Here is an 18,588-nt window from a genome sequence, read left to right as displayed (position 1 = left end):
AATTGAGATACCGGATGCCCTGCTGAGGGGGTTAGTGCAGCTAGTACAAGCAGGTACAGCCTGCCACACTCGGGACATAGCAGGCTTACTGCACATGAAATCAAATCATTATGTGATTTCTCTGTTCCAGCTCTGTGAGTCTGTCTCCTGTCCAAATCAGGGTCAGCTGTAGCTCCGTTGTCATTGCTAGTCTTTTATTGAGTCTGCCTGGGAAATACCACTGATGGAGATTCATACATTTCCCACTCCTGTGACTCTTAGAAGTTTTACTGCTGCCTAATTGGAGACTTCTCTGATGCGGTTAAAACACATGGTTTTTTACTTTCTGTCTCCCCTAGACTTTGAAAGCAGACAATTTATATCCTCTTTGCGGCAACCTTTTCCGTGTTTGAAGCCTACTGTCATTGCTTCCCTCCATCATCTCCACTCTGAAGCTTTCAGGATTTCTTAGCAGGTCACACACCTTTGATCACTTGTCCATACCACTCTCCACTGAATTCTCCTATCAACTGTCTGGCACCTTTTGCAAGAGCAGTGCCCAGAGCTGAAGGCTTTAGTCTTCAGCTAGTGGCAGATGGTTCTGGCTTTGGAGTTTGCTGGTTCCTCGGGACTGGGAAAGAGCAGAAGGCTGGCACTCACTGAAAAGCATGAAATATAGGAGCTGAGCACGCTAAGTAGGATTTCCTGCCCCCAAACTTCTTGGTCAGGTTACAAACCCATCTCCCATCTGACCTTCATGTAGTCTAAATTCCTCCCTGCTCTGACTGGGCGCAGCACAGCCTGTGAGATGTGCATGCCTGTTTAGAGGGGAATGAGACAAGGTCTGGTTCTTAGCTACCCCTCCTTTCCTGGGGTGACACTGTCACGCTGCCTGGCTGTGGTTCCCTGGATGAGCTGAGGGGATCTCATTGCTGTCAAAGACACTCCAATTCCCTCTGCTTCTACCTGTGATGTGACACCCATCCCTTTGTGCTCTGTTTTACCCACACCAGATACTTTTTATGATCTAATTCGCTCAGATGCCTTATTCTGTTTTTTTCTCTTTTTTTTTGTTGTGTTTGTGTTTTATTTATTTTATTTCCTCCCCCACCTTGTGTTCATTTTCTGCTCTTTGAGCAAGAGAAATTGGCTCATAGATGAGACTGAAATTGCCAGAAAAACAATATGCCAGGGTGTGTGCTGGACAGGTCAGCTCTTAACAGTATGTGGAGCCACATCCAAGAGCTGGTATTTCCAGGAGATAAGGTGCCCATCAATCTTCTTTTAGACCTTCCTCAGGATTTGAAGAAATAACTTCCTGATCTGTATGCCCTCCAGCTCCTGGCACAATCCAAGGCACAATGCCAAGGATGTCAAAGCCACCAAAGATATCAAAGACTGTAAAAGGCAGAATAAAGTGCTGCCAGTGTCTTGAGTTTCCAGACTATTAGGACTGACCTGGCTGCTGTGACTCTTTCAGAAATACTGTGCACCAGAGGAGGAAGTGCTCTCAGTTGGACCTGTATTAGGCTCCCATATGTCTGGGTTTCCTCAGACATGTTTTGCTTTTTTTATGTGGTTATTTTTTCCAAGAACAAGAGAAATTAATCCAGAATTCACAAGTTTCATGCACAGTGTAGGCAAATCTGTAATCCTAGTGTAAGTGGGATGCAACAGGGCAAGCAGGAACATGCTGGCCTATGGTGAAGCACATGTTCACTCAGTTGGACATGCATATGCCTATTTGTTTTGTCTAATACTTCCTGGAGAGTAGCAAATATGCCACAGCATAACTTTCCCAAGACTGCTTCTGAGTGCTGCAGACCTTCCTAGACTTCACAACCCTTTTAGGAGCTCACACCTTCAGTCAGGAGCTAGGATCTTTGCAGTCAGGTTTCATGGATGAGTGATGAAAAGTTAACTTTTCATAAACAACCTCATAAAAGAGTCAGACTTAAAGCACAGCAAAGTCCCTTCAGTGCTGCTGCATCGTATTTCTGAAGACAAGTGGTAGACCTGGATTCTCCATCTTTAACTGTTCTTCAGAGGTCTCCTAAGCATTTCCATGTTCATGTCTGGTAAACATGAAAGCAAAGACTGTCCATCCTGAAAAAGCGTGTGCTGATTGCCTACTGCAAAGTGGTAAGCAGAGATCTGAGTGGGGCTTGCAGGGATCTCTATCCTACTCCAGGACCCTTTGGCAGCTTCAGAAAAAAGTCTCCTTAATGTTCCTTGTTGGAAGAGGTGGGATTGACAACCACAAGGTCCCAGGACTTTGTCTTTGAGAGCTGGGTGAGGGGAGGATAGTGCTAACCACATTTTTTGCATCAGCTGTATGGTTAGAAACATACGCACGCTAGTACAATCTGCACTGTCTCCCTCCATCCCAGTTCCCCCTCCCCCCACAGGGAGGCTTGTGATATTGGGAATTAGGGAATTAGGTCAGGATGATGGGGAGGGAAGGCAGGAGGCTGCTTCTTGGATTGCAAAGGCTGCCTTCCTCCTTTCTCCTGGATGCAAAGGCTTCTGTGTCATGCTGACAGAGGGCTGATGGTCCATTCACCAGTTCCTTGTCAGTTCAGCATCAGTCTCTGTGCTGATGGCACAGACCCCTGAGTAGCAAGTGGGGGGAGATCTTCTACCTCCCTGATCAGAAGAAAGGACCCAGACCTCAGCTCCAGCTGCCTCTCAGGGTGGGGATGTGCTGCCATGGGCACTGCACCGTGTGCACGGATGGTCTGCGTGCCCTTGCTGTGGGCATCCTGGCTCCTTGCTGTCCCACAAGCAGGTGAGGTGAGCTGGGGATCCCTGAGCTGTGGTTACAAGCCTCACCTGGTGCTGCACACCCAGGGTTTTCAGGACCTTGAGCTCTGCCTATGCTGACTCACCCTGCTCAGGCATGAATGTGCAAGGGGAGACTCGTACACTGGGGGCCCTCCAGTGCAGGGAGAAAGCTAACCCCATTAGTCTTAAAAAACACCCAGGGAAAGTATATTCTTAAGGGACTATGCAAAACATATAATTTTTGGGCTTTATAAAATGTACAAATATGGTATTTTTTTTGAGGTGATAGCACAAGTTTTTGCAGTGAAAAAACAGTCCTGTCGTGCTGGCAAATGTTCTGTATTTTCCCACACTTTCTCCCCTCCATCCCTTATACCAGTTTCTATTTGCACAGTTGTAAAAATGGTTGCCCCTCCAAACAGCAGTTTTTATGGAATGGGGAAGAAATGTGTTGTCATTGCTCCCTGTCGGAAGAAGAGATGGGAGAGCTGAACCTGGAAGACAAACTTCAGGTTTATTGGATTGAAAGTCCACATCGCATGGGCATACATCTTGGTATGTTGCCAGTGGCATTTTTAGGGCAGTAAAAGATACACATGGCTGAGATCCAGAGGCCTTAAAATCACAGAATCGCAGAACAGTTGAAGTTGAAACTCGTATCTTGATGTCCTGCTCAAAGCAGGGTCAACTAGGGGAGGTTGCCCAGGACCATGTCTGGTCAGGTTTTAAGTATGTCCAGGGATGGAGACTCCACAACCTCTTTTGGCAGCCTATGCCAGTGTTTGACTAACATCACAGAAAAAGAGTGTTTCCGTGTGTTTAAATGGAGTTTTCTGTATTTCAGTTTGTGCCCATTGCTTCTTGTCTGTTGCTGGGCACCACTGAGGAGAGTCTTGCTCTGTCTTCTTTACCCTCGAGACCTCCTGAGGTGCTGGTACATATTGAGAAGATCCTCTTGAGTCTGCTGTTCTCTAGGTGAACAGTCCCAGCTCTCTCAGCTTCTTTTCATATGAGAGATAGTCCCAGTCCCTTTAACATCTTCCTGCACCTAGACTGGACCACTACATCCATGTCTTTTGTACCAGGGAGCCCAGAACTGGACACAGCACTCCAGGTGTGTCTCACTAGTAGTAAACTACTTCTGAGTAGAGGGGAAGGATCACTTCCCCCAGCCTGGTGGCAACACTCCTCCTTATGCATCCCCAGAGGCCATTGGCTTTCTTTGCTCCAAAGGCACATTGCTGGCAGCTTATGGTCAGGAGGAGGTTGGTGAGAAGGTTCTGCAGTGTGGTGGGGCCTTGAATGGGAGGAGGTAGGTGGAAAGTACAGCCAGAGCCTCAGCAGCTTTGGAAGAACTAAATAAAGTTACTCATACACCAGGGTCTTCTGCTTGCCATGGAAAGATGGGGGAGAGGGGGATCCCATGGAGGTGCCTCTGCCTCCTGCTTTAGGTATGGTTTTGCAGATAGCTCCCTGTGGCCTGTGGGATTGGCTCTGATGCTGCTTGCAGTCCACTGCTGCCCCTGCCCCCAGCAGTGAGGAAACCTGCCTCCTAATGTTGGGGTGGCAGGATGGGCCGTGGAAAGGTTGAGGCGAACGTGGAAATGTGTCAGTGTGACATGGCTTGAATGGACTAAGTTGATGTGAGATTAGCTGGAGTGGAGCATGGGAGTCATGTCGGAGCTCAAAGGCCATTATGGAGAAGGTGGCAGCTGCTTTGCAGGACTCACTCAGCACGGGAGAGGATTCAAGGTGGGCTTGCCTCCAAGAGGGAATGGCAGGAAATGCTGCTGGTGACCTAAGTGGCCACCGCTGCTCACTGCCAGGAAACTGCTTCTGTTCTGTGAGGAAGCTGTTGAGTAGCTGACAATCTTGCAGGGGTGGAGAATAAAAGAGGAAAGAGCAGTTACCTCTGGCTGGTACAGGAGGGCAGTGGATAACCTTACATTGCTCTTCTGAAGCAGGCACTCAGGAGCTGCTCAAGTACAGACCTGTAGTGAAGTGTTTTGCCCAGCCCAGCTCTTCCCAGCTTCTTTATCTGGGCTGCTGCTTGGCTCGCCGTGTGTCTCACTGCAGCTGTGTTTGGAAGTGGCATTTGGCACTTTGGCACCGTAGATGTGTATGGCACTTTGAGCCACACCACAGCTCCTTCTGGGGGCGGGAGATATTTCAGAAACTGGCATCTCCTTGCACTTGTAAGCCAGGGAGACCCTTGTCTCCTACACAACATTTGCAGAGCTGGCTTCTCTGCCACCTGTGTAGGGAGGCAAGCCCAGCTTTTTGCCAGCTGCACTAGAACAGGTTCCTTGAGCCCTGGATGGGAGATACTGTGAAAATCATGCTTCCTTTCTTTGTCTGGTCATGAGCGTTTTTCACCCAGCTCTGCCTTTGTTGTGGTGCTTTCTTCTGTACTTGTTGAGAGGAAGGAGTGGGATGTCTCTCTACTCTCTGGTCAGTCCCCCTGCTCCACCTTCAGCCCTGGAGAGTGGACACAGCACTCAGATTGTCTCTCCCGGGAACATATGACATTGCATCTAGGAGAACAGAGTGGTAGTCAAGATGGTTGAAGTACCAGATGAGGTGTGATTAAACCAACTCCTTCCTTCCAGGAAGACAGAGGGAGGAGGGGGAGGAGAAGTGACTGGAAAACCTGCTATTTTAGGAAAAAACAAGGAAGAGACTTGTAGCTATAGACTGAGGCCACTTCTGTCCTGCCATGCAAACACAGGAGCTGAGCAGAGAGGCTGGGCCAGGACTGCTGATGGAAACGGGGTACCAGTGACCTGTGACTGGTTCCTGCATTGTTCTGGCAGCAGTGGAAGGGCAGATCTGGGCAAATCACATGAAGGCAGACTGCAGTGGGGACCTGCTGGGGGGATAAATGTTTCTGTAGTCCTTTTAGAACCTATACACCCACCTATGCAGTTGGTATTGGGCCTGTATTTATACATAACACAGCATTTGGTGCATTGAGAGCTCTGATGGAGAATGGTGACCTCTTTTCTCTACAACGATCTTCTTGTATGCACCATAGCTTGCACTGTCTAATAGCTGAGATCTGTCAGAGCCCTGGCCAGGCTGTTCTTGTTAATAGCCAGCTGGAAGATCTCATCTCTTGCTGAGGAACCACATCTTGTCTGCTGCATGGCTTGTAGCAGGCAGATTGTACACACAGGGCCTTATTTTACTTAGTGAAGATGTGAGCTTTTTCATTTGTAAGGTTTCAGTATGGTTTGGTGGCACCATGCCCTAGGTTTTCTCCAATTCAGCCTCCTGTTCAGAGGCAGGACTATTATGAACATTTGAATAAGGAGAATATGTCTTTATCTAATGAAGTCTTGAAAGGATTTCCAGGGATGGAGACATATCGCCACTTGAGCAACTTCCAGTGCAGAACACTCCTCCACACTCCTTCCAAACAAGTTTTTCTTCATGTCCACGTGTCTGCTTTATTTGGGTTCAGCATCTCCCACTGTGCCAGATGCAGTCTGCTGATGCTGCACCTGTTCAGGCTGCTTTTTGCCATATTTTATTTAAAAAGTTTTTTCTTTTAATGTTGAGCTTTCTGCTGTGGCTGCAATTATGTCAGGAGGGACACTGTTCTGCTAGGATTGTCTTTTCCATTTTTATGATATTCCCAGTTATATATTGCCCTGCTGTCCAGGCTGTAGGTGCTTTGAAGTCCATTCCTGTGACAGCTGAACCTTAATTCTACAAACTGAAATAGGAGAGAGCTTGTTTCCTAAGCACTATCCAAACTTGGGCATTTAATTCCTTTTATTTCCTTTATTCCTTATTCAGAGTTAAAATTTTACAGGTACTCTGCATGGGATGTTAGTATCTTGCTGTGTGTTCCTGCTCTCTGGTGCTGCAATAGTGAATATATTCTGTGTACTTGGTGACTCCTTTCTCCAGAGGAGTCTCAAACCTCCAGACCACACACTCTGTCCCACCTCAAGCGCAGTTTAGCTAGAAGTTCTTTTGAGCCAGGCAGTTAATTTCCTTTTGGAAAGATAACGTTCCTGCTGTAAGAAGGAACTGCTGCATCCAGACAGTACAGTGATTTCCCCTCCTCCACCGTGATGCGAGTAAACCTAACCACTAAAGCTGTAATGAGTGTGAAGGTGCTTGAGAATGCTGCACATCTTGGGCTGTTTGGGGAGCTAGTTAGCTCTGTAAAACCTCAGCTTTCTTTCTGTCTGTGAATATCCCTTCTTCCAAGATTATTTTCCCAGGATCACTGCTTTCTTTTCCAAATAACTTGTGTGTCTTTGTTTTTGTTCAGCATCAGAGCCCTCACTGTATCAGAGATCCTTTGCACCTAGTGTTTTCTGCACAAGAAATCTAATCAGCTAAGAATATGGAGAAATGTGGGTAAAACGTGCCAAGGTAAAAGCAGGCAACAAAAATGACTGTGAAAGCAACTGGTGATCTGCCAGGACTGATTTTTTACAGGCATATGTATTTGTCCAAGGTGGGGTTGGGTCTGAGCTGTGCCAGTAGATTGGGAGGAGGTGGGGAGTAGGGCAGGACTTGTGTCCTAGCACTATTCACGGCCCAGATCTTCCAGTGTGACATGAGCTTTGCAGATCTTTGTGTTGATGGATGCTTGTAAAGCTCCAGTTCAACTGCCCAGGATCAAGCAATACAGACTCCTGGCATTTAATAGTCATCCCAGGAGGATACCGTCTTGTGCCAGCAACAAGGACATTTTGGTTTAGAATTGCTTAGACCTCTGCTTGTTGGGTGATGATGCACTTGGGCTCCTGCCATTGAGTGCGTGCTTCCCTTCAAACACTTACCCTTGTGAATGAGCTAAGTCTTGCTGTAACACAAAAGGGGGAACTCTCTCAAACTGGAATATCTTTGATCCAGCAGCACTGATAATACCATTCATGAAATGCACATTCAGCAGATCAATATGGGGCAAACCAAGCCCTCTCCCGGTCTTTGCCTATATTGATTGTGTGGGGCTCTTTTTCACCCAAAACCTTCTTGCCTGATGTACATTTCTTTTCCTTTGGGCAGCAGGATCTTCTCACCATCTCTGCCATGTCCCTTTTACTGTCTAGGTTTTGTGGACGGAGCAGGAGTTCATAGTCTGAATTGCCTTTTCTGTCCAACACTGGTACTTTCCTATTTGAAATTAGTTGCATCAGTTCCATCAAGCTTCACTGCTCTCTGTGGGAAAGGATTCTTGTGGTTAGCATGCTTTATGTATCTCATTTAAACACCATTTAAAATGCTGTCTCTCAGAGGGCTGTAGTGCAGTTATAAACCAGACATGCAGAATGTCATTGTCAGCAGGGAAAAAAACAACAGGTGACTGTAATGATTACTATGATCTCTCAAACCTCTTTTTTTCCCTTCATGTGAGCAAAATTTAGACTAGCTTTTGGTCCTAAACCACCCGAGGGCCAAATGAAGCCTGCATCCAGACTGACTTGTTCACTCGCCATCTTTCAGGCTTTCCTCACCCAGAATATATCTTTCATGCTTCCTGAGTTCTGAGCTACCAGGATTCAATTCCTCTTAACCTTGCTGCCATGTGGCCCAGCCCTCAATGATAGGGATTGCTGGTGCATGCACAGGCCAGCTGGCTGGTGAAGGAGAGGGTTGTCTTTTCTCCCCTGCACTCTCTCCATCAGAGATGTGCAACAGGTGCAGCGGCAGGTCATGCCAAAGGGGTGAAGACCAGCAGAGAAAAATGTGGCTGCTGCTTTCTGGCTGAGGGTTGGTGCAAGGACCCCAAATGGGGGCGGAGGGGGGGGGGGGGGCGAGCTTGTTCTGGAGAGAGAGGAGTGGGGGTCTGCAAGCCATGATGGGATAGCTGATTCTTACGTCATGGGGTATTTGTTGTGTTTCTCCCCTTGCAGATGTCGTGGCACCCACAGTACCGCAGCTCCAAGTTCCGCCACGTGTACGGCAAAGCTGCCAGCAAGGACAAGTGCTATGACTGCGTGCCCATCACCCGCAACGTCCATGACAACCACTTCTGTGCCGTGAACCCCCACTTCATTGCAGTGGTGACTGAGTGTGCGGGTGGGGGGGCCTTCCTCGTCATTCCCATCCACCAGGTGAGCTCCACTGAGGCGAGCTGGCTTTTGAGAGCACATCAAGAGGTTGGAGGAGGGGTTTTCTGGGAGGCTAGACTGCACAGACAGTATTCAGTTAATACTGTTGCCCAAATTGCAAAATGATGGAAGGGCCGCAGATGCCTTGACAGGTGATTCCCGAGATGTGTGTACTTAACATTGCTCCTTACAGTTTTTTGGCACCTTCCTTCATTTCAGATCTCATTTGCCTTTCTTGTATAATCAGCAGGAACTGTGCTGTTCAGATGTTTGTCTCCTAGGACAAATTGCAAATAAAAAAGCAGTTAGTAGATACAGAGGGCAAAAATTGAAAGTTGCTTTAGTGGCATGGCTTTAGCTGTGACCAGAGGGGCATGTGGTATGTTTTGCACTATCTTTTCCTTTGTGAAAGAATGGAGGCATGATTATCAGGCTATGAAGCTCTTAAGCTTCAAGCAGTGATGCTGGAAAAACTTCCCTTTCAGAAACAAATCTCATGTTTGTGGGTTTTGATGACTTAGGGATCTGATGAGAGGGAGGAGCTGGCCATCTGATGTTTATTGCTTCAGAACAATTAGGCATGCCCTAATGTGGATTAACTTCTATATGAAATTATGAACTCTCTAGAATCAGGGCAGAACAGATGAAAGGTAAAAGTTCAGCCTTTAATTAAAAGTTAATTGATATTGTTATTGCAATGCCACTTTTTCAATGTATATTTGCTAAGGATGAAAGCGAACTGGCTATGCTTGAAGAACCTACACAGTTCCCAGCCCTTTTATACTTTGTTTATTCAGCTCCTTCTCTGCTGGTGCTGTTCAGAGACAGTCCTTCTAAAGTTAACCGCTACCCTGTTTTCCTTGACTGAGTCAGTTCTGCCCCCTCGACCATGATCTGTTGAGGCTGAATAACTTGTCTTTATCACAGAGCTGCATCTATAAGCAGGCAGCTGGTGACTGTGGGATGTGGGCTGGGTGGGACCCAGCTCTCAAAAGTGTGGGCAAAATGAGCTGAAGGTGTTTGCACTGCTTCCTATTAATTCTTCTGTCTTCTCACCTTTCTCAGCTTGGCTAGTTTTTAGTAGCAATTCTTCCATTCTTAAGATCTGCTCAGATACTCCACCCAGATCTGAAATGCTGCCAGCAGAAGTGAAAGGCATGGTAGAATTAGAAAATACAGAAAAGGATAATTCAAGTACGTCAATGAAAATGTGAAATTGCATTCATGTGAGGAAAGACTTCAATCAGTTTGGGAAAAAAGACAAATAAATGAGATATATAAAACTGCGAAGAGGCTGGGGAAGAAGCATAAGGAGACATTCTCCTTGATTTGTGTGGTGAAGGGGATCCTGGAGACCAAGGAGCAGACTGTTAGCAGCAGATGTGAATGCTTCTGCAGTTCAGATGTGGAGCTCACTGCTCTGGATGCTGATAAGCCCAGAAGAATTAAGCGGTTCAAAACAGGACAACTTTGCTAGAGTTGGAGAGGAGTTGGTTTACAGTGTTCAGATGTAGGTCCCCTAGTTCATTCAGGAAATCCCTTGAGGATTGACCTTTGGTGATGGATCAGGGAAAGGATATGTACGTGCTGCACTTCATACAGCTGTTCTCTGAATACCTGTTCCTTAATGATGCTGGGTGGGGGAGAGCAGCCTTAGTCACCCACAGAAAGAGGATCCCTGAGTCTGGGGGCTGTGATACCTGTTACTTTTTTTCATGAGACGCTTGCAAACTGGTGCCACCTGGTAAAAAGCGGCAGCTTTTGGCTTGTGCTTGTGTTGGTGGTATTTGTGGCTGCCACCTCCTCCTGTGGTGGTGACCCATGGCAAACAGTGTACTGGGCTCTATGCCCCTGGCTGCCAGGCCACCAAAGGCAGCCTGGTCTGGAGACATGTGCCTGAGACAGTATTGTCCTCTCATGATGTACAGCTGATTGAGGTTACTTTTGACTGGATTCACAGATAGCAGATACATCAGAAGCATGCCACAATGTGGAGGAAATGCCCAAGAGCCAGGACGTCATGTTTAGCCAAAGTTGGAGATGGCAACCAGGAGAGGGAGGGATGCACTTCTTGGGGAGGATGAACAACCTGCTCAGGGAGCTGCTTTTGTCCCTTCAGTGCCTTTTTGAGTTAGTTCTGCATGTGCTACTGGAGAGACTGCCTGCTCCTCCTGGAGGATGTGCTCAAACACAGGCTCAACCTCACTCTGTTTAACTGTGCCTCCTTGCTTGTTTGCTGTGCTCCTCTCCTGCTGAGTCATGGACACCAAGCTCTCTCATCTCTCCTTGAATAAATACCACTTCTTGCCTTGTGCATCGTTCTTCCTCTCTGAAAGCCTGGGGGTGAGGCAGAGTTGGGAACAGCAGAGGTTATTTAGGGAAAGAGCTCTTTGCCATAGATACCCTCCTTTCAGCAGGCCTTTGCATTCAGCCTGAAGAGGAATTAGTTGAATGTTTGCTACCACTTGGAGAATGGTCTTCAGTTGCACAGGGTATGTCAGTTAGGTCCTCCTGAAGACGTGCAATTGAAGCCAGCTGGGTGAAATGGCAGTACATCTCACCAGGGAGGGAAGTGGCTTTGGCCACAGGGACCGCCTGGTGCCTGTAACAGACAGAAAGCCGTTATAAATCCTGCAAGTCAGACAAGGCATGGCCTCAGTGACTGTAACTGGGAGATAAGATGCTTTCCCACAGTGTGACCTGGGTGTAGATTGGTGTCTGACACAGATGTGTTGGGGAGATGCATGAACTGCATGCCAAGGAAGGATCTTGACTCAGAAGGACAATTTTTTGGCATTCCTTTGAAAGACGAAGACCTGCCTTTTTGCTTCACCAGTGACCAGACTTGGTTGGCACTGCATCTGTCTGTTCCTTTGCAGTATAAATTAAAGGGATAGCAAAATGAGAACAAAGTCCTGAGAGACAGTGAGATATTTGTATCCAAGTCTTCGCAGTCTCTCACTGTGTCAGCACTGGGTGTGAATGGGAGGATGTATGTGTGATCGTGTAGATCTCCTAGACACAAACCCCACTCCCTTCTCCCTGGGGGTGAGGACTATGAAATGGATGACCCCTCAGGCCTTACCTGACTGACGCCAGATGTGAGTGCTGTGCTGTGACTGTGTTAGTGCCCTTTGGGCAACACCTGGGAGGTAGGGCTGACCCATCTTACAGTAATCTACCCTGCACAAATCTGCTGGGAGAGTTTAACAGCTGTACCATTAGAAGTGGGTTTTTTTTGGTCAAAGAACTCTGAGTTTGGCTACGTTTAAAAAATGCTGGGAGTTTAGAAAGTGAGTGGTTGAAAAATGACACATTTTCAAGCTCTGCAAATAATTGTGAACAGCAGGTACCTCAGCATGAATGACAACATATCTAGTAATTGAAATAGTTTTTGGTCTGTAGAATGCGTTTTCCCCCAGCATATGAAGAGCTTCATTTCCACATGCAGATGTGTGTCCAAGACTAACAGCCTTACCTGTCATATATGTTTGTTGGCAGCCTGGGGGTTCATGTGTTGTGGGTCCTGCTCTGTCCCAGGGCTGCAGGGCTGCACTGGGGCAGTTGAGACTGGTGGTTGGGAGGGCAAGGGCTCATTTTCCAGGGCCAGTTGAGCCTGCTGGGGATGTGGGGGTAGGAAAGCCTTGCAGGATGAGGCAGGCAGAGCGGGCTCAGGGCAGCCTGGAAGTCTCCCAAATGGAGTGGGGAGCAGACAGGCAGCCAGCTCTGGGAGGGACAGAGTTCCCATAGGGATCAAGGGATCCCTGTGGAGCTGGCTGCCCAGCCCATTGAGTTGTCAGCTTGAAACCAAGCACTGAAGCCTACAAAAGGACACCGTGGGCGGGGGAACGCTGCTTATTAAAGGCCTTTTATCTCTCTTCTGCCTTCCCAAGTCACTTTGCATTGTTGCTATTATAAAAGGGAATTGTTTTAGACTGTAGTCTAAAAAAGCACAGTCTTTTACATTTCAAAGCCCTCTAAGTGTTCAGTTTAAAGCAGGTTAGTCCTAGTCTATGTGACAAAATTTCCAGTGAAGCCAGAATAGTTACACATCGTGATTTGTTCTGCATTCAAAACTGTACAAATTTTCAAGGCTGGGAAAATTGCATCCTAGCCACGCCACATCTGGGTTAAAGCCAACTCTGGTTCCCCTTTGCTGTGCACTCCTAAGGCCCACCACTGGAGAGGTGCAAGGGGGTATGCCAACAGAGGTGGCTGCTTTTCAGTAGAGCATGCATTTGCGTTCGTTTTGATTTACAATTCTTCCAGGTGGGATAAAAGTAAGCAGGTAAGCATCACCAGCTCGTCACTATGTCTGTCTTCTTAGGTGATTGAGCTTTGATCTTGAACAGATGTCTGGGATGCAAGGTGGTTCCCGGAGCTCCCCATACTTCTGCTCCTGACAGGAAGAAGCAAGTGCTGCTCCAATGTTAATAAAATCCTCAGCACTCTCCCTAGCACATAAAAAATGTACCGACTTGGCTTTGTAGCAGGGACTGCGCCTGTATGGGTTTATCCTGATGCAACACAGCCCCCATGTGGCACTAGGGCCTCAATACTCCTTAGTGCACTTTGTGCAGGATTTTTACCACTGAAGATGCCACCCAAACATGGCATCTTTTTGGAGTCTGGAATGCTGATTGAATTCTGTGAATGGCTGGATTTCAACACCATCAGAGAGAAGCGGATGGCTTGCTGAAAGAAAAACTGCATTTGTAATTTGTGTCACAAACGTATTTTTGCTTAAAAAATATATGCTTGCTGATGAGGCCCCCCCCCCCAAAAAAGTTAAAACATGTATCTCCCTCCCAGCTCCCCACTCTGCCCCTCGCTTATCAGAAATGTCTTCTGAGACATATTCTGGTGTTTTTTTCCTCCCAAGATATTTAAAAAATGTGGAAGATTCATCTAATTTTTGTTTCCCCTCTAAGTTTTATTCTATGGTGTCTGAACCAAATACTGACTTCTGACTTCAGCAGTCTCAGTTGCTGCATGTGTACAGATTTCTTTATAGCCGTGTGTGCTCAGGAAGGCCTGAGCACTTTCCTTTCTTTTCAGTGGTGTCAAGACCTGCCTAGCAGGGACAGCAAAACCCCATTCTCAACAGACAGAGAGCACCCAGGGCATTTGGAGCATAACAAGCAGAAAGAGGTTTCTTACTGGAGCTAATCTGGATTTTCAATGTCCCGTAATTCCATGGCTCGCCTTAGGTTTGATGATATTTGTTTTTTTCCAGACAGGCAAACTTGACCCACATTATCCCAAAATATGTGGGCACAAAGGGAATGTTCTGGACATCAAGTGGAACCCATTCGATGACTTTGTAATAGCTTCATGTTCAGAAGATGCCACAGTAAGTTTACCAGCTTGTACTCTGTTATTACCTGGTGAATGTGCTTTTTTTGGGAAAGAAATGAAAAAGAAACCAAAAGGCTCACAGATGAGATGTGAAAGCTAATATATATTTACACTTATAAAAAAAGTCAAGTAAGAGGAAGATACCCTTCTTTCTCTTAAGGTCAGATCTGTGTGATCCCTTTCAGATCATATATGAGATCAGTGTGAGGAGGAAGATCTGTTTTGTGGGGGCTTGCATCTCTTTGGGTGTGTTCGCATAAGAAAAACAGAATATGAATTTAAAATGAAATGACCATTCAAGTTTAATTGCTATGAAACTATTCCTTTACTTCAGAAAAAGCTTCAGCACAATGTAATCTGGAAGAGCTATTTCAGATCAGTTCCCTTCAGAGCAAGTTTGAGCTTGTTCCTGTGCTCATTTTCTCTGTAAAAGTCATGCTGGATTAGTTATGGTTAGCTGAGGAGTCTGTGTCACACTATTCTGCAATAAGTGGTTTGGCTGAAGTTAGTATAATTAAGATGCAGTCACATATTTTTACTCCAGTGTAGGTGCAAACTAGTAATAACTACTAATAATTGGAAGTTTCAATTCATGTTTGTAAGGGGCAGTTTAGCCCATATATACCCATTGAAGTGTCACTTTCCATGTCTGACAAAAGTGTGATGTTAACTTCTGTGAGTGAGGATATCTGACTAACTGCTGTGCTTTTTTCCAGAGATCCCACACATGTTTTCTCCCACTGGGTATATTCACCCTCTGCCACACAGCATCAGGGAAGCTTCCCTAGTTATTTCCTCTAACCCTGGCTTGGTGCACATCCTTTGCCATTTCAGCTCTACCAAAAATCACTCTTGAATTGGAAATCTAGGCTCTTTGAATTGTCCTTCCTGTTTGGTGACTTCCTTTTGCTTCTTTGGATATTCATGTCTTTTTTGAAGGCTTCTTTTGATTTCGGGGCTGCCTGTGAAGGTTTTATTTTATCTTCTAACCTGTATGCCAGGTTCTCATGCTGTCTCGGAGAGGATTTGTGGCAGGAAGGCACCACCATGACTTCTCTTTTGAGCCTCAGATGAGGAATGAACACAAGCTTCGAAGCCTTCTGCTGCAGTTACAGAATCACAGAACCATTCATGTTGAAAGGGAGCTTGGGTGGTCTCTACTCACATGTCCTGTGCGGGTCTGTGGAGATGAGTCTTGGAAACCTCCAAGGGAAGAAGATTTCACCACCTCTCTGGGCAACCAGTTCCTGTTCTTCATTGCTCCCATGGAGACTTTTTTTTCCTTATATGCAGCCAGAATCTCCCCAGTGTAGTTAGGGATCGCTGTATCTCATCCTCCCACCCTGCACTTCAGGACAGAGCCTGGCTATATTTTCTCAGTAGTCTTGTAAGTATTGAAGGCTTCTGTCAGTTTTTCCTGAAGCTGTCTCTTATCCAGGCTGAGCAAGCCCACCTCCCTCAGCTTCTCCTCACAGGCCAAGAGCTGCAGCTTCCTGAGTGTCCCAGTGGTCTCCACTGGAGTCACTTAAGTGTATCAGCATCTTTCTTGCACTGGGAGGTGCAAAACCAGATGCAGTATTCCAGCTGTTGTTTAATGATTGCTGAGTAAAGGGGAAAATCACTTCACTTGATTTAGTGGCTATCTTCCTGTTCCAGACAAGGATGCTGCTAGCTTTCATCTCTGCCAGGGCATGATGCTGGATCATATCTATTCTATTGTTTACCAGGACCCTGGGGTCTGTACAGAAAGGCTGCTGTCTGTCAGCTTTCTTTTCCAGTTTCCTACTGAAACTTGGCACTGGGTCATTCTCCAGGCTAAAGAACAGAAACACTGAGCTTGTCACTGGTCTCAGCACCAAAAGTTGTTCTAAGAAGTCTTGCTGTTTGTGACTGTATTCTTTTTTCTGGCGCCACCCTCCCATAATCATCTGGTATTAGGAATTGGTATCTCAGGGGTCCCCTGCATAGTGACACAGTGTAGGGACACCTCTTCCCTCCCTGCTGAGCAGTGAGGACAGCAGACTGCGTTTCTTAGTATGACTATCTTTCCTTGTACCTGGTAGCTAGACCACAGAGTGGTCACCTCATCCAAGCCCTGCTCAGAGCGGGGCAGTAGAATCAGATTGCTTCAAGCCTTGTCCAGATGAGCCGGGAAGATCTCCAAGAGTACAGGTCCCGTGGCCTCACTGGGCCCTTATTCCAGGGGTTGAGTACCCTCCTAGGGAAAACAGGTCTCGTCTGACCTCCAGGAAGTGTCCCTATTGCCATTTGCATCCATTACCTTTGGTGCTCTCCTTGTGCACCACCAGAGTCTGGCTCCATCCTCTTTGTGCCTTCCTGCAATGTAGTTGAAGGGCAGCCAGATACTGAACAACTTCTTTTCTTTCCAGCTCTCCTCAGATTTGCTGTGCTTCCAACCCGTCCTCATCTCAGTGCATGCTATTGGACTCACTCTTTGTGGTCAACATCTGTCTGGGCCTGGGCTGTGCTGGAGAGCTCAGATAGGACATACTCTTGGGACATCTCCATAACAGCACTTTCTCTGTCCTGAGAGAAGTGTGAGGAAATTTTTGGGGTCCCAGAGCTGTCCATCACTTACACTGGGCTGGACATTAGAGCCAAAGCCTTTCCTGAAGTCTGTTGTTAAAGGCCTGGTGCTCTCTGCTATTTCTGAGCATTAGCATAAGCCAGCATTCTGGCTTGTGTGCAAGGACACATCTGACTGGTCTTATTGGCTGGGTCTTCCTGGAACTTTTGAGGAAGGCCACAAACTTCTGTGAAGATAATGGAAATTTCCCATCACCCACATTTCTTAGCGGTTTCTTGGCCATTACCCAGCCTTTCTAGAGCTTGCGTTGGTGGTACCGCAGCTATCTTTTGTGATGTGTAGCTGAAGCACACAGAGTGGTACTTTTGGGCACAGGAGGGGATGGATAGTCCCTGTGAATGCCCAGTGTCCTTTCCAGTTCCTACTGCTGCTTCAGACAGGCTTAGGACTGAGGCCAGTGCAAGTGACCAAGGGTTGAGAGTTTGAACAGTATGGGGAGAGGGCTTATCCTCTTACACCTTCTGTTCCTTTTGGCAAATTATTGGGCATGTATGAATTCAGCTTGTTGAAGATCTTCTCCACTGCGTTAGAGGGGCAACTCTATGAATTTTGCTTTGCTTTGTCAGATTTTCTTCACGATGCAGCAGGCTAGACAGCTTGTGGATTGTTCCTGGCAGCTCTGGCTCCAAGACCTGCTTCTTCTGCACACTAAGCACTGGCAATTTCTGCCATTTAATGCATCCTGAGATGCCAGCCAGGGGCTTTTCCCTGCTTTTCCCACCAGTCATTTCATAGCGTGGGGAGTGAATGATTCATTCCTAGGCAGTTCTTCTCAGTGTGAACACAACCTATTTTTCCCTTTGCTGCTCTCTAAGCCCCATTCCTTTAGTGATAGTTGTTGAAGCTGTAGAGTACGATGCTTCCTTCTACTGCTGTAGAAATTAATCTGGAGGCTACTGGACCCCACAGTCCTTAGATGTCTAGTGGGCTTGATTCCTCAGTGGGATAAACACCATTGAGAACACTGAGAATGATGCTCATGGTCTTTGCCAGCAGGTCCCAGAATTTGTGCCTCTTGTTCTTTGGCTTAAAAAGATGTGATCCTCATCAGCTAAACAATGGAGACTCAGGCAGATGTGACTAATTTCCACAAACTATCTGCTTCAACGAGCTTTTCCCTTTTACTTCAGAGTAAGTGCTAGAAAAGTTATGATAAGCATAGTGATTTTCATTGAGGTTAATCATCTGTTATCATCCTAAGTACTTGTGCTTGTAGGGGTAGTGTGAGAAAGACTCATTTTAGCTGCATAGGTTCAGCCCCTTTTGTAGGTTTCCTCTACTGTCTTCTGCCACCCCAGGATGACAGAGGACTTTTGTCTTCATGCAGCATTGTCCTAGAAGATCTCAGGGCTGCAGGTAGAGCTGTTACGGAACAGCACACCCTCCCAGTGTTGAGTGACTTCAGTGTGGTGGTGCCCAGTCTCTCTGCTCACGGCATCTGCCATGTGGCCACCTGTGTGGGCTCTGTGTACTCTGAGAAATGGCTGTGCCATTTACAAAGTGTTCAGCACTGGTGTAATTTTCTGTGGGACAAACAGTACTCTAGCTGTCATCTGACCAGGGGAATTCTCAGTTCTTTTACCGGGTAGCATTGCGTGGATCACTGCTTGGATCAATCACTGCTGTAGTATCTTTTGGGACTCTGCTGAAATTTATTTCAGCTTTGCTTGTTCCTGTTCAAAGTTTGTTAGGAGGCAAGGTCTGCAAGATCTGTGATTTACTTCTTCCCCTTGGGAATAACATTCTGTAATTGTGCTGAAAGCTTGGCCAGGTGGAAGGGTTGGA

At 46.8% G+C, this 18,588-nt stretch overlaps 1 protein-coding gene across 1 annotated transcript in view; it reads left to right on the top strand.

The window, feature by feature from the left end:
- The window catches only part of CORO2A (coronin 2A), a 59,473-nt gene that overhangs the window by 28,474 nt on the left and 12,411 nt on the right, over nucleotides 1-18,588 (top strand). The window contains exons 2-3 of the mRNA XM_040580521.1: nucleotides 8,640-8,840; nucleotides 14,074-14,190. Coding sequence (XP_040436455.1) covers nucleotides 8,640-8,840; nucleotides 14,074-14,190 — 318 coding nt within the window. The remainder of the gene's footprint in view (nucleotides 1-8,639; nucleotides 8,841-14,073; nucleotides 14,191-18,588) is intronic.

Source organism: Falco naumanni, chromosome Z (assembly GCF_017639655.2).
Source record: "Falco naumanni isolate bFalNau1 chromosome Z, bFalNau1.pat, whole genome shotgun sequence".
NCBI lineage: Eukaryota > Metazoa > Chordata > Aves > Falconiformes > Falconidae > Falco > Falco naumanni.
The sequence above is the reverse complement of the archived record's forward strand: the minus strand, read 5'-3'. Positions and strand labels throughout refer to the sequence as shown.